This window comes from Thamnophis elegans, chromosome 2, assembly GCF_009769535.1.
Source record: "Thamnophis elegans isolate rThaEle1 chromosome 2, rThaEle1.pri, whole genome shotgun sequence".
Lineage (NCBI taxonomy): Eukaryota > Metazoa > Chordata > Lepidosauria > Squamata > Colubridae > Thamnophis > Thamnophis elegans.
The window spans coordinates 3,363,847-3,379,007 of NC_045542.1; the positions used below are offsets into that span (position 1 = coordinate 3,363,847).

Sequence of the window (15,161 nt, forward strand, 5' to 3'; positions counted from 1 at the left end):
CAACACTTCTTTCCACCTACCTGTAGTCCAAGGGCTTCTCTTTCCATGGACTTTGGGTTCAGTTTTCACTGGTCATAAGTTGGGAGCAGACAGCAATCCTGAACAGGAAGGAAGGACAGCTCTGCCCCCAGTTATATACATCTTTCCCTTCGTGGCAACAGGTGGGAAGTGGAAAATGTCAGTGTTCAAACCCAAAAACCTGATGCACCCACCCAGGAAAAGGCAAGAGAAGTCGCTTCCCTCAAGGAAGTCCCAGCCCACCAAGTCAAACATGGCCAGTGCATATATAAAGGACAGTTGAGAAACCTTGTGGTTTCCTCCCCAGAGTTTGTGGGCGTTGCATGCTTTCTCTCTCTCTCTCTCTCTCTCATGTACGAGACTCAGTCTGCAGATAAGCAGCACGCCTCTGGGTTCTACAGTTGCTTCCACATTTCCCCTGAAGGACACACGATGGAAGCGGCTGCAGGGTACCCCTCTGTTTTCGTTGTGGACCCAACACTAAGGGATGTTCCCTTTGTGCCACCCAGACGGAGGAATCCAAAGAAGTGGCAAGCTGGCCAGATGTTCTTGGGGCTCCTGGTCCTGCTGATGCTGAGCGGCTTAACCATCCAAGCCTATCTCCTGATTTCCTTCCGCAAGGACCTGGATGCAGCGATGGCAAAGGTCATAGAGAGTGATAAAGTGTGGTGAGAATGAGATTCTAATGGGACAGGAAGGAGAGGCCAAGGAGTTGGAGGAGGAACCTAGTCAATAAATACGCTGGACCGTGCGTCCTTGATGTGGTAGTGTCTGGTTTCTCTTCGGTTGAAACCAGGACAACTATGATATCGTTTCTTGGTGCGGTTGGCTCCGCATGCTAAGTGTGTGCTCTTGTATGCGTGCAGGGGATATGTGTGGTATGTTGGAGAAAAAAAGAATAATAATTTCTTAGGTATGATAAATTCAGAGTACTGACAATGGTCAAAGTAGCTTTCAAAATTATTGATGGGAGACAAGAGGGAGAAGGGTACTTCCAGCAAGTCAATTGAACAGCAGGATGTAATTTCTACGGTCATTCAAAAGCTATTCAATTAATCTGATCTAAGCATGAAACCAATGATTAGTATGTGGCACTGCAATTTTTAGTCTATTTTAATGTACCTTGTATTCGATGGAAATACAAAGTGCAATTAAACAGTAACCTTGTGTCTTTCGGAGAATTTTACAGATAAGTCAACGGAGTATCTTCTATTTGGAATCTTTCAATATTTTGCAACTATTTTCCCTTTTTTTAAAAGGAAAAAAATGACAGAGGCTGGTCTTCATATATTCCTCCAAGCCAGATCGATAGCTTGCCTGATTTCGGTAGCATGTTCTATAAATGAGCCATTGCTTTCTAAATCATTGGTGTGAACCAAACTCACTAAGAGTTTATACTCACAAATCATGATTAATTGTGAATTAGCCTGATTTGTGAATCCAGCCACTGTAGCTCTAATAAACGTTTGTCTTCTTATTCTAGAATCCTCTTTTTTCCTTTTTTTGGACACTTCTGGATTATTAACTACTAAAAAAGCCAAAAATAGGGGGAAATGATATCATTTTATGCTGGCTTGGGGTTAAAACTTTATGTTGACAGAGATTCAGACTTCAGATGTGTTTCAAGGCACATAATCAAGGAATGGTTTCGATGCTGAATTGAATTCTATATTAGATTTGTTTTTCAAATATGTCCTTTTTTATATCTCCCACAACTTGATTTGCCATTATTTTACAGATGGGATTATATGCAATTTCCAATGAGAAGCACAGCTTTCTTTTTTTACAGCTATTCCCTGGTTATCCTGATACAATATAATAAAAACAATCATAATAACATAATAATATAAATGCATACCTAAACTAATGATAACAATTTATTATTATTATTATTATACAATTGTATCACAGCGGCCAGTTGTTTCGCTGGATTTGGCATTGGTTACTAGTCGGGCCCCACCCACGGGCCTAGGACGTCGTAACGTATTTTCGTAATATGCGTGCAGATCCAAGCAGTGCGGCTTTTTGCATTTGACTGATGGTGATTTTGTCAATTTTTAACTGTTTTAAATGTAATTCCAGTGCTTTTGGAATAGCACCCAGTGTGCCAATTACCACTGGAATTACCACTGCTGGTTTGTGCCATAGTCGTTGAATTTCGATTTTTAAGTCCTGGTATTTTGCGATTTTTTCATGTTCCTTCTCAGCGACCCTGCTATCACCTGGTATTGCGATGTCTATGATTGTGACCTTATTTTTCTCAACCAGTGTGATGTCTGGTGTATTATGCGCCAGTATTTTGTCCGTTTGTATACGGAAATCAAATACTGGCGCATAAAATACTGGCGCATAATACACCAGACATCACACTGGTTGAGAAAAATAAGGTCACAATCATAGACATCGCAATACCAGGTGATAGCAGGGTCGCCGAGAAGGAACATGAAAAAAATCGCAAAAAAAAAAATATTATTATTATTATTATTATTATTATTATTATTATTATTGACTTTCCATGGTTTAAGATTTATTTCCATGCATATGTAGGCTGAGCACGAGATCAGGATATACAGCATTAGGAGGTTTCTGTTTTTATCACGTTTCTAATAGAACCATAATAGCAGAGGTTTTCATGCAAAAAGGAGAGTTCTCTTCCTCTGTTTTTGCTGGTTTCCGTTCAGACTGACTTTCTGCTCTTGCAAATGCAACTAGATTTGGGGGCAGAGATAGGCAGTTCTAAGAAATATAAGCTATTTTCGCCCACATTTATGCCTTCGCCAATTTCCCTTGCTGAGGCATTTGCAGAATATTTTCAGGCACTACTCATCCTTTCTTAAGAGGTTTCAACACTGGATACTCTGGGTGGTAATTCAGCTCATCAAAGTGATGAATGATTCAATGTCAACGATTCCTGTAAGGATATCCTGACTAATTCATCCCATGCATGATCTCTGTGCATATATAGAGCGAATGCAAGACCAAACTTTGTGGATAAATACACAGATGGTAAATTCACCTTAATTTAATCTCTGTTGTGGTTGCCCCAGCTGCCTGTTATTGTATTGATTTTTTCCCCCAAGGATTCTTTATATTCCTATCGTGTTTTCCCGAAAATACGACATGTCCTGATAATAAGGCCAAGCCTGATTTTTGGGGTGGGTGTAAATATACACCCTCCCCTGAAAATGAGCCCCAGTGAAAGGGTGCCATGGCCAGCATAGAAATTTAATTTTTTTAAAAAAAAAAATTTAATGGGTTTATATGCCGCCCAATCCCGGGGGGGACTCAGGGCGGCTTACAAGTACGAATAAAATAAAATAACATACAGGGGAAGAACATAAAACAATACAAACATTTTAAAAACACAACATACATCCAGATTAATTGGGGGTTGACCTGGTTTGAGTCAGCAATCCCAGGCCTGCGGGAACAGCCATGTTTTGGTGGCTTTTTGGAAGGCTGCAAGGGTGGGGAGGGTCCGAATCTCTGTTGGTAACTCGTTCCACAGAGCCGGAGCAGCAACAGAAAAGGCTCTCCCCCGAGTGGTCGCCAGCCGGCATTGTCCGGCCGACGGCACCTGGAGGAGGCCTAAACTGTGAGTTCTCATCGGACGTTGGGAGGTGTGTAGCAGGAGACGGTCTCTCAGATATCCAGGTCCATTGCCATGTAGGGCTTTAAAGGTAATCACCAGCACTTTGTAGCGCGTCCAGAGACTAATAGGGAGCCAGTGCAGCTCGCGGAGGATAGGTGTAACACGGGTGTACCAAGGTACACCTGATATCGCTCGCGCGGCTGCATTCTGGACCAGCTGCAGTCTCCGAACACTCTACAAGGGCAGCCCCATGTAGGAGGAAGCCCTTTGCTTTCCTGGTCACCTCAGTGCTTCTCGGCTCATTAATCGGATCACCTGAGCTGATCCGGCTGCCATTCACAAAACAGCTGATTTGCAGGTACTCCTCTTGCCATCTCTTCTCCCCCCCCCCCCCCACTCGCCAAGCATGGCAGGCTTACTCTGCAGCTTCCAAGCCGGGGCAGAGAGGCAGCAAAACACTCGTCCCTGAGGATGAATCAGACACTTCGCTGGAGAAACTGTCCCACGCCAGCCCAGGCTTCCTAAATCTCTCGCTCCCCAGATTGTCCCCTTCACAAAGAAAGCACAACATGACGCATGGCGGTGATGGGACACGTCAGGGCAGTGCCGGCCAGCCACTCAGCCGCCGCAAAGAACAGGGAGGGGAGGCGACCGGGGTGACAGGACATCCAGTCCCACCTCCTGCATCCCCAAAATAATAAGACCCCCCCCCACCGATAATAAGGCCAAGGCCATATTTTGTGGGTCAAAAGAAAATAAGACCGTATCTTATTTTTGGAGAAACAAGGTATTGGAGAAATAGAAGGGAGCAACATGTGGAATCCAGACTTTTGTTCAGAATTTGGTTTTGAACTTTCTTTTGGTGGAAATTAACATTCTAAAGAAATGCGTTAAATAAATAAGAATGTTTTTTTGGAGAAGAAGCATGCATATGTAGCAAAAGGAGAGCGCTTTTTCACTTGGTTTATTAACAATTGTCTACTGCTTTCTTTGTTTGTTTAGGGAGCAGCAAGCAATGCGACTGCTGAAAAAATTATACAAGGTAAGTTTCTCTTCTCTTTTGTTTCGGTCTTAAACCTAGACTTGTTTCCATGTGATACCCTTTAAGTGCCTCGGGGTCATTATTTTTCAGCAATTAATAGGAAGTAGACAGTGGTGGGATTCAAATAATTTACCAACCAGTTCTCTGCCCTAATGGCCAGCTGGGTAGGCGGGGCTCGGTGGTCATGTGATCATGTGGGCATGGCCAAATCAATGTCACTCAGGTCGATGGGCGCTTCGCCTTAGTTGTTACCATGGTAATAAGGGTTAACCGGAGAGGCAGTTTCTGTAAGCAGGGCAATAAAGATGAGGCTAGAAACAACACCAGAATGTTTCCTTCCTGCCTTCCTTACAGGATTAGCCCTGTAAAGTGGGAAAAAAACAAAAGGAGATTTCTTCCAACAACCGGTTCTCCAAACTGCTTAGAAAGTTACCAACCGGTTCTCCCGGATAGGTGCGAACCGGCTGAATCCCACCACTGGAAGTAGAATTAAAACAGATTTCATAGATAGTGTAATATAGTACTACGGAAAGTTCTATTCCCACATGACAGCTCCATAAAGCAAAGGACTCCAGGTTAGAGAAAGAGGCTGATGGAGCAAATCTATCTGCGGTCACTAAAATTCAATACCAACTTGATGGCGCACAACCAATCCTTCCAATGCTAAGTGGCAATTTCTGTGCTGCAGATTCAGTCAGTTTGCATGCTATTCCTTCCCTCTTTGTAGGGTGGGAAGTTTACTGATGATGAAGGGTCCTCTTTTAGCCCATTCTGCCCCACACAATGGACATGCAAATGTGTATGCGTATACTGGGGCCATCTCCTTACTGTTTGCCCTTTTCTTTCCAATACTGAAGAGCCCCAAAAGTGCTTTTTTCCCCAGAGGGCAACTGGATGTTTTGCTTCTCATCCAAGAAGCTTCTTCAGTTCTTTCCAAAAGTCCAGTTGCCTTTTGGGAGGGGCGGGGGGGGGACATTTTTGGGACAACCATGACCTGGATGATTGAGAATCTCCGTAGACCATGGTGAATAGTATTGATTTGCAGTGAAATATAGGAAAGAGGGAAGCAATTCAATTCAATCATCAATCAGTGTGTTTTGACTGTACGAAAGAAACACTCAGGCATAGTTCTCTTCACTGTTAAGGCTTAAGAGATTAGCGTTTCTCAGATTCATTTTCCAAACAGATAGCAAACCATTTGGATTCAGCGTGTCAAAAATGTAGAAAAAAACCTAATTTGACACTGCTGGCTTGTCAACCCCTCCCCTCCCAAAAAAAGAGAAACAATTCTCTACCTCCCTTCCACTCTGAACAACAACACTAGGTGGCAGCACTGAGGCTGAAGCTGAACTAGAAGCCCTGGGCCTCAACTTCAGCCCTAGTAGTGGGATTCAGCCAGTTCGCACCTATTCAGGAAAACCGGTTGTTAACTTTCTAAGGAGTCCGGAGAACCGGTTGTTGGAAGAAATCTCCTTTTGTTTTTTCCCACTTTACAGGGCTAATCCTGTAGGGAAGGCAGGGAGGAAACATTCTGGTGTTGTTTCTAGCCTCATCTTTATTGCCCTGCTTACAAAAACTGACTCTCTGGTTATTACATTGTCACAGCTAAGGCGAAGCGCCCATCAACCTGAGTGACATTGAGTTGGCCATGCCCACCCAGTCACATGACCACTGAGCCCCACCTACCCTGCTGGTCATTAGGGCAGATAACCGGTTGTTAAATTATTTGAATCCCACCACTGCTAGTATCCTTCCTCAAGGCATGTAAGCCTTGAAGAACGGCATGATTGATTGCTCTCACAATCCAGTGTTCCCTGAGATCCGATAGTGCATGCTGCTTACCTTCTGCAGCCTACCTGAGGCTGCTCTGGGTCACCTGAAGCCTTTATTCTTAAGCAACTTTGCAGAATGTTCTCTTGCAGCCTCTGAAAATTCTACAAGAGCCATTCTTTCACATCCTTCGTGGCTTCCAAATAGTGAATAAAAATGGGTCATGCTTTTGAGGATAGTTGCCGGAAGTTGTGAATGCAGATGTGTTGTGCCATGACACCTTTGGCACACATGTCATAGGTTTACCAGCACTATTACAGCCAAAGATCCTCTATCCAATTTTTTTTTAAATAAGACATTCAGGAATATTATTTTTAGAAGTCACAATTTCTTTATTTTTTTTAATAGTTCACTGATTGTGGTGGGTATTGCTCCTGTAATATAGTAAAAATACCCACATTTCGTTTCTTTATTCTAAAGCATTTCTCTGAACTGAAGGAAACTTGAAATGATCTGGATTTCCTAGCATTGCCCTGTTGCTCTATCATCAGAAGAGACAGGCAACTATTTCTGAAAGGCAAAAAATGGAGGACAATCACTGTTAATAGATAAATAGATGATAAATAGATATAATAAATATGATAGATAGATAGATAGATAGATAGATAGATAGATAGATAGATAGATAGATAGATGATAGATAGATAGATAGATAGATAGATAGATAGATAGATAGATAGATAGATAGATAGATAGGCAGGCAGGCAGGCAGGCAGGCAGGCAGGCAGGCAGGCAGGCAGGCAGGCAGGCAGGCAGGCAGGCAGGCAGGCAGGCAGGCAGGCAGGCAGGCAGGCAGGCAGGCAGGCAGATAAGGGACGTAGTGACTCAGCGGCTAAAATGCTGAGCTTGTCGATCAGAAAAGTTGGTGGTTCGAATCCGTAGCACCATGTAACGGAGTGAGCTCCCGTTACTTGTCCCGCCTTCTGCCAACCTAGCAGTTTGAAAGCACATAAAAAATGCAAGTAGAAAAATAGGAACCACCTTTGGTGTGAAAGTAACAGAATTCTGTGCACCTTGGGTGTTTAGTCATGCCAGCCACATGACCACGGAGACGTCTTCGGATAGCGCTGGCTCTTCGGCTTGGAAACGGAGATGAGCACCGCCCCCTAGAGTTGGGAATGACTAGCACATATGTGCGAGGGGAACCTTTAACTTTACAACAGGCAGACAGGCAGATAGATAGATAGATAAAATGTCCAGGACCACTACTTACAAGAAGAAAAGTTATTGGCAATTGCTTTCCTGGAATACGATGGTGGGAGGGCACAGAAATGAGGAAAATAGTGATTGAGAATGGAACCCTGCAGTCCAGACTTAATAATTTGCAAAATGGCAAAATGTTTCAATCTATATAAGATCTGTTTAAAACTGCCTGGGATCAGGTTTGTTGAGGACTGGAAGATTACGAATGAATGCCCCTTCAATGGCCCTTTTTTTTAGCCCTTTTGTTAGAGCACCAAGTGGCAAAATACAGAGAAAAATGAAGAGTTTTGTGGTACTTTAAAAAGAACCAGTGTTATTCTGGCACAAACTTTTGTGAGCTATAGTTCACATTATTAGGGCTAACTGAGAGCCAGTTTGGTTTAGTGATTAAGGCACCAGGCTAGAAACCAGGAGAGTGTGCATTCCCATCTCACTTTATCATGCCAGCTGGCTGGGTGACCTTAAGTCAATCCCTTTCTCTCTGCCCATCATCATGCCAGGCTTGGCGACAATCTGGTTGGTCAAATCCTGTCACAAACAATGGATCAGCACTCTGATGATTTTTTTTTTTTAAAGCATACTACACTTGCGGGAAAACACTAGGAAGAAAACTGTACAAAAGATGCTTTTTCCAAAAGGCAACTGGACTGTCTTGAGTTTTTTCCCCCCTTTGAAAACATTTTGCTTCTCAACCAAGAAGCTTCTTCACTTCATTATTATCGTAACGGACAGAGCTTTCAAAAGAAAAAAATAAAACCAAGGAAGTCCAGTTTCCTTTTGGAAACAGCACCTTTGGGAAAAACACAACTAAGAACAAAAAAATCACTTGATTAGCGAACTAGAGTCAAATCTTGATCTATTTTTCACTATATGATAAGACAATAGCAATTCTATATTTCCTTGGGTGAGTTTAAAATATACCCAAACATGAAGCCGACCTGCTGGAAGTGTAAAAAAGTACAAGGGACTTATTATCACATATGGTGGACCTGCCCGGAAACACAAAAATATTGAACAAAAATTTGGAAACGGGTGCAAGAAATTACAGGAGAACAGATAAAATACAAACCCAAAATCTTTTTACTGGGAATTATCAAATATACAAAGAAAATTAAGTACATATTAACACATCTGCTAACTACAGCTAGAATAGCATTTGCCCAATGCTGGAAACAAAATAATACCCCCTCGGATGAATTAATGATTAAAAAAACTTTGGATTGTGCAGAGATGGATAAATTAACACTGAAATTAAAAGATAAAGAAGAGTCGGAATATTATGAAATTTGGAACAATTGGTGCAAATGGCTGCAAAACAAGAATAAAATTAATTAAGCCAAAAAACAATATATATAAATATATATAGAACTGTGTATAAAGGTGTGTAAATATAGAAGCGAAATATTATATACATGTACAGGTATGATGACATATCAATGTCGATGTAATGACGGTAATGTGTTGTAGAAGGGAAAAAATAATTTAAAAAATCTGCTAAAAAAATAAAATTAAAAAATTAAATTGACTTTAAACTGACACCTTCCATTACTCACCCTCTCAGTTATACTTCTGGTTACATACTGTGTCAATTTTTCCACACTTTAAGGGAATAATGTATAATGCATTAGTGGAACAATTCATAGTAACCTATTCTAAGCATGGAGAAATGCTGTGGGTAAGACACCGTAGGCGTGTGAAGAATCAATAAAAAAAGATGTACAGTATACATCTTGATAGAAACAGCCGTGGAAAGAGTGAAAGCAAGAAATGTCTATTACCAAACAAGCCACAAGAATTACTATTTGAGAATTGTTTTTCCCACCAGATCTCCCCAATGAAATATGACATTCAAACAGCATAACCATTAGAATTCTGAGAGTTGTGACCTTGAAACTTCTGAACCCAACCAGATCAGTAAAGGCTGAATGAGCAAGTAAAACATCAATAAATGCAATTTGTCTAGCCAGGCCATGCAATTTTCTCAAAAATTACTTGACAGTTACCTTGATTGGCCCAATTGAATAGGGGAGAGAAACATGATGCTCTTCTTTAATTCCCAATCAATTCTGGGAGGAATATACCTAGATGGCCATCCTTTTCCACGCACAATTTAAGACCCTGATATTGATTCACAAAGTCCTAATGAGCGGAACCTGATTTTCTGAATGATTACATTTTCCATTCTGCACCTGTCTTGGTACCAGGTCCTGCTTCAGAAAGATACTCCTACTCTTCAAAGTCTAGTTAGCAAATGCAGGGAGAGAACATCATCTCTTGCTCCCAAATTAGCAATAGCAATAGTTAGACTTATATACCGCTTCATAGGGCTTTCAGCCCTCTCTAAGCGGTTTTACAGAGTCAGCATATTGCCCCCAACAACAATCCGGGTCCTCATTTTACCCACCTCGGAAGGATGGAAGGCTGAGTCAACCTTGAGCCTGGTGGGATTTGAACAGCCGAACTGCTGAACTGCAGTCAGCTGAAGTAGCCTGCAGTGCTGCATTTAACCACTGCGCCACCTCGGCTCTTACAGGACATTTATAGAACAGGTGATCCTAGTGGTGAGGATACTCACCTCCCACTCAGAAAATTGAAAGTTCAATCCTCGATAGTAGCAGATGTTTCTCTCCTAGGGCATACAGAAAAAATATCTGCTGCAAACTCCATGTAGGTGTCAGGAAAGGGTATCCAGCCAGTAAATACTCAGGTCCATCCAGTCACCCAGACTCTACCCGAACAGGCACTATGGAGTCATGAAAGGGAGTTTAATGTTATTGATAGTTTTAGTGCACATAATTAGTCCATTTTATTTTTCAATATATAATTGCATTCTATCATTTGCAATGTTTGTAATATGCCTCCGTTAGCTTGCATTGAGTTTGTGTAGAGCCTTCTCAAGCTGGTACCTGTTTTGATAACAATCACTTTCATCTTATTCCTTTTCAACAGCTCCACCCAAGCTTCCTCTCAAAAGACCATCTGCTCATCTGACACTAGGTAGGAAATCTTCTTATGAAGCCGTATTTCTATTCAGCTTTTAAATGCATGGAAGCTGCTTGTGAATAAGACAGGATCCTTGAGATCTGTCTGGGAGATTCTGGGAGTTGAAATCCACACCTCTTAAAATTGCAGAGATTGAGGAACATTGCTTTAGATACCTGCAGAGCTAACTCAGACATTCAGGTTGTCATTTATTTCTCTGTTAGGTTTCTGCTCCACTTTCCTTCCAGGAGAGTAAGATGGTATATCTGGGAGATTGCCTCCTGCCACATATCCCCCAACGGCCGATAAGAACTCACAGACTGGGCCTTCTCCGGGTGCCGTCGACCGGACAATGCCGGCTGGCGGCTCCTCGGAGGAGGGCCTTCTCTGTAGCTGCTCCGACCCTGTGGAGCGACCTACCCGTAGAGATCCAGACCCTCCCCACTCTCTCGGCCTTCCAAAAAGCCACTAAAACCTGGCTATTCTGGCAGGCCTGGGGCTGTTGACTCAGGAATGAGGTCCAGCCCCACTCAGATTGAGCGTATGGTGTCTTGTTTTTAAATTGTTTCTTTTTAAATTGTTCTTTATTTTTAACTCTTTATATTAACTTTATCTGTAAGCCACCCGGAGTCCTACGGGATTGGGCGGCATATAAATCTATTAAAAGTTAAAAGTTAAAGTTCAATTTATTCCTTGTGATGGAGGGTAGACTAAGAAAGAGAGAGGAATTATCTACTAAAATCACCCAGTGAGCACCATAGCTGAGGGTAGCTGTCTCAAAACCTGGCTATTCCGACAGGCCTGGGGCTGTTGTCCTCATGAATGAGTTCCAGCCCCGCCTACATTGAGTGCATGACGTGTTCCTTTTAAATCTGTTTCTTCTTTCTCTATTTTTAATTTTTATTTTTTTTAGAATTTATTCTGTAAGCCGCCCGGAGTCCTTCGGGATTGGGTGGCATATAAATTCATCAAATTTCAATTTCTCATATCTACAGCAAAGCGGCACCCATATTATGTTGAAATGAACCTGGCTGTGGGGATGAGGAAGGTAAAGCTCAGAGCTTATTGCCCTTTCCCTTCCCAAAATGACGTTTCAGCTTAAATGGAGACAATGATTTTCCAATGTTCAGGGTTCTCTGTGTGCGTACATGTGTGTTTTGAAGCCAGATTGTTAAGATCAGTTTTCATTGCTGATCTATTAGTTAGATTTAGGTTTAGATTTATTAACATTTGTATGCCGCCCACTCCCTTGGGACTCTGGGCAGCTTACAGACAAGACAAAACATATATTAAAAAATTTAAAATAAGGATACAAGTATTAAAAATTACAACAACATGCATACAGTTGGAGTGGGGCTGGATACTAATCAACAGCCCCAGGCCTGCCGGAACAGCCAGGACTTAGTGGCTTTAGGGAAGGCCGGAAGAGTGGTGAGAGTCCGGATCTCTACGGGGAGATCGTTCCATAGGGCCAGAGCAGCTACAGAGAAGGCCCTCCCCTGGGGACACGCCAACCAACATTGACCGGCCGATGGCACCCGGAGGAGGCCCAATCTGTGTGATCCTATTGGTCATTGGGAGGTAAATGGCAGGAGGCGGTCTCTCAGCTAGCCAGGTCCTAAACCATGTAGGGCTTTAAAAGTAATGACTAGCACCTTGAAGCGCGTCCGGAGACCAATGGGGAGCCAGTGCAGCTCGCGGAGGATAGGTGTAACATGGGTGTATCTAGGTACACCCGATATCACTCACGCAGCTGCATTCTGGACCAAGTGCAGTCTTCGAACACTCTTCAGGGGCAGCCCCATGTAGAGCGCGTTAGTGAAGATTCCATGAAAATTGTTTGCTTACCTCTCCACCCATCTATAAAACAAGACTGGTTGTGTTTTCCAGAATCCCCCGACGCTGCAATTAGAGATGGAGTCATGCAGTGGGAACATCAGAACGGGTTTGCCTTTCTGCACGGCATGGACTACAAAGCTGGTTCCCTGATTTGCAACAGATCTGGCTACTACTATGTCTACTCCAAGCTCAGCTTGGCATATTCAAGCTGTCTGGCCAAACACCGGAGGAATTCCCTTTTCACCCACAGCATTTACAAAAGGACATCTCGGTATCCTAAGGAGCTATTACTTCTGACCAACTATATTACCTATTGCAACTCTAAGGACAGTGAACAGTGGCACGGCAACAGCTTCCTTGCTGGGATGGTGTATCTAGAAGAGGAGGACGAAATGTTCACCAAAGTAACAAACGAGGAGCTGTTATTGTACAACGATGACTCAGTATCACAATTCGGCACCTTCATGATCTAAAGGCTGCGCATAGACTTGATTTTAGTTGAGCATTGGAGAAGGGCCCCTTCCTTGTACTGTGGTGGGGTCATCTCTCAATGTTGCTTCAGATATTCTTCAACTATGTTGAAGGAAGGGCAAGAGGTCCACGCTCGGTTTTTTTTTAGAAGAAAAAGTTGTTTGATAAGCTGTTGGTTGGCCATGACCAAAATAAAAATGGGTGAGAAATATTTGATGTGGGAGGGAGGTCATAGGTGAACTTCGTCTGTTTCTTCAAAGAGCTAGCTGACATTTCTTTCATTGCTGAGCTGTCCACCCATGGCTGGCATCCAAAGTGCCTGTTTTAGGTAACAGATTCACTTCTTTTTTGGGGGGGTGGGAGAAGGCTAACTCTATTTTTTTATACATTATTATTATTATTATTATTTGAAATTCTGTAAAATCCTGCAGTCAGTCTGATAAGGAGTCACAGTGGACAAAGAAAATGAGATGACAACGTATCACCTTGTGGTCTCTGAACAGCTGCTGTATCTACAGGGCCTTTCCCCACTTTCACCTACCTACAGCATAAACGTGCCCATGCAGTCTCTAATTTCTACCTTGTCCCCATGAAGTTACCTTTGTCTTGTTCTCAGCATCCCAGCACTGAGAAAGCCTTGGAATGATATTTTCCTCTCTTATCTTGACCCTTCCAGAGGGCAGCCTTGAGACCAATCAGATCCCACAGATTAGGCCTCCTCAGGATTCCATCAGCTAGTCAATGTCGACTGGCGACCACCTGGGGGAGGGCCTTCTCTGTGGCTGCTCCGGCCCTTTGGAACGATCTCCCCATGGAGATTCGGACCCCTACCACCCTTCAGGCTTTCCGCAAAGCCGTCAAGACCTGGCTGTTCCGGCAGGCCTGGGGCTGATGAGTTCCCAATCTCACTTGAATTGTTGTGACTGTTGTGGAGTTTTTTAATCTGTTTTTGTATTTTGCTTTTTGTCTTGTCTGTCTTCTTTGTATTGCCCCTATTCCCTTTTGGTTTGTTAGCCGCCCTGAGTCCCTCCGGGAATAGGGCAGCATACAAGTTTAATAAACTGAACTGAACTGAACTTTGTCACCCTTGGAAGCAGTGGTGGGTTTCAAATTCTTTTAGAACCTCTTCTGTAGGTGTGGCCTGCTTTGTGGGAGTGGCTTGCTGGCCATGTGACCGGGTGGGAGTGGCTTGCCAGCCGTGTGACTGGGTGGGCGTGGCCAACTTGTAAAATGTGGTGAAACTCATTTAACAACGCTCTTGCTTAGCAACCAAAATGTTGGCTCGGGAACTCTGGCATTGAAGTGTGCAAGTCTTAAAGCTGTCAAGTTACAAGACCCTTGCACCCCTAACTCTTTAGAAGAAAAATCCCCAGGGGAGTTCAAACTTGACAGCTTTAAGACTTGTGGACTTCAACTCCCAGAATTCCTCCTCTCTCTCTTCATCTTGATGATGTGTGGACGGGCGGGGGGAGGGAGGGAGCTGGAAATGGTTCTAAACGGCACTGTAGATTTGTGGAACCTCTTCTATAGGAGAGGTTAGAACTGGCAGGAACCCAGCCCTGCTTGGGAAGTCAGGGAATTACCCATGAATGGAAACAAAAGTAATAAAGGCAGGACAGGGATGGGCTCTGGGCAGAGACACCTTCTGCCTGGGGGCAGCCCTTCAGCAGTAGAGAGAAGCTCCTACATTCAGGATCAAACTTTTGGAGGCTTACTCATGAGCCACTTCATCTTGAATGGCCTACCCAGCACATTCCAAAATGCCATTTTATAGTTACACTGACACAGCATTGTTGAGCAAAGGAGCTTCCTGTGCTGGTGACTGTTGCTTATCGTTGCAGTGAAATGTCAAACGTAAGCTAAGCTTGGATGAGTGGGCAGCTTTCTGACTATGATATGACATGGGTAGTCAGGAATAAAGTCACTCTTTTATTATTGGCTTCGGAGCCCAGGAAGCCATTTATGCACTTGGATAGACATTGCCACTATGAGCCTTTAGGCCTTATTTATTCTCTGATGCTTCTCCCTCATCTCCTACCAAAGTGCCTTTGAAGGGGTTTGTGTTAATCATTCTCTTCTATGAATGCCCAGCCTTCCTTCTGCACAGTTGCTGCATGAGCCGAGGTGGCGCAGTGGTTAGGGTGCAGTACTGCAGGCCACTTCAGCTGACTGCTATCTGCAGTT

The 15,161-nt window shown here is 43.3% G+C and overlaps 1 protein-coding gene across 1 annotated transcript; it reads left to right on the top strand.

Moving 5' to 3' along the window:
* Positions 1-385: 385 nt before the first annotated feature.
* TNFSF14 (TNF superfamily member 14) lies at positions 386-13,708 on the top strand. The gene is made up of 4 exons (XM_032211778.1): positions 386-663; positions 4,613-4,652; positions 10,635-10,682; positions 12,558-13,708. The coding sequence occupies exons 1-4, from the start codon at positions 451-453 to the stop codon at positions 12,977-12,979; spliced, it is 723 nt and encodes a 240-aa protein (XP_032067669.1). The 5' UTR covers positions 386-450; the 3' UTR covers positions 12,980-13,708.
* The last annotated feature ends 1,453 nt before the right edge of the window (positions 13,709-15,161 follow it).

What these genes read in the sequence shown, in the direction of transcription:
- TNFSF14 (XM_032211778.1), top strand. Translation starts at nt 451, where the DNA reads ATGGAAGCGGCTGCAGGGTACCCCTCTGTTTTCGTTGTGGACCCAACA. An exon ending in TGGATGCAGCGATGGCAAAG is followed by an intron (nt 664 to 4,612) that starts GTCATAGAGAGT and finishes TTGTTTGTTTAG; the next exon opens with GGAGCAGCAAGCAATGCGAC. An exon ending in ATCTGCTCATCTGACACTAG is followed by an intron (nt 10,683 to 12,557) that starts GTAGGAAATCTT and finishes TGTGTTTTCCAG; the next exon opens with AATCCCCCGACGCTGCAATT.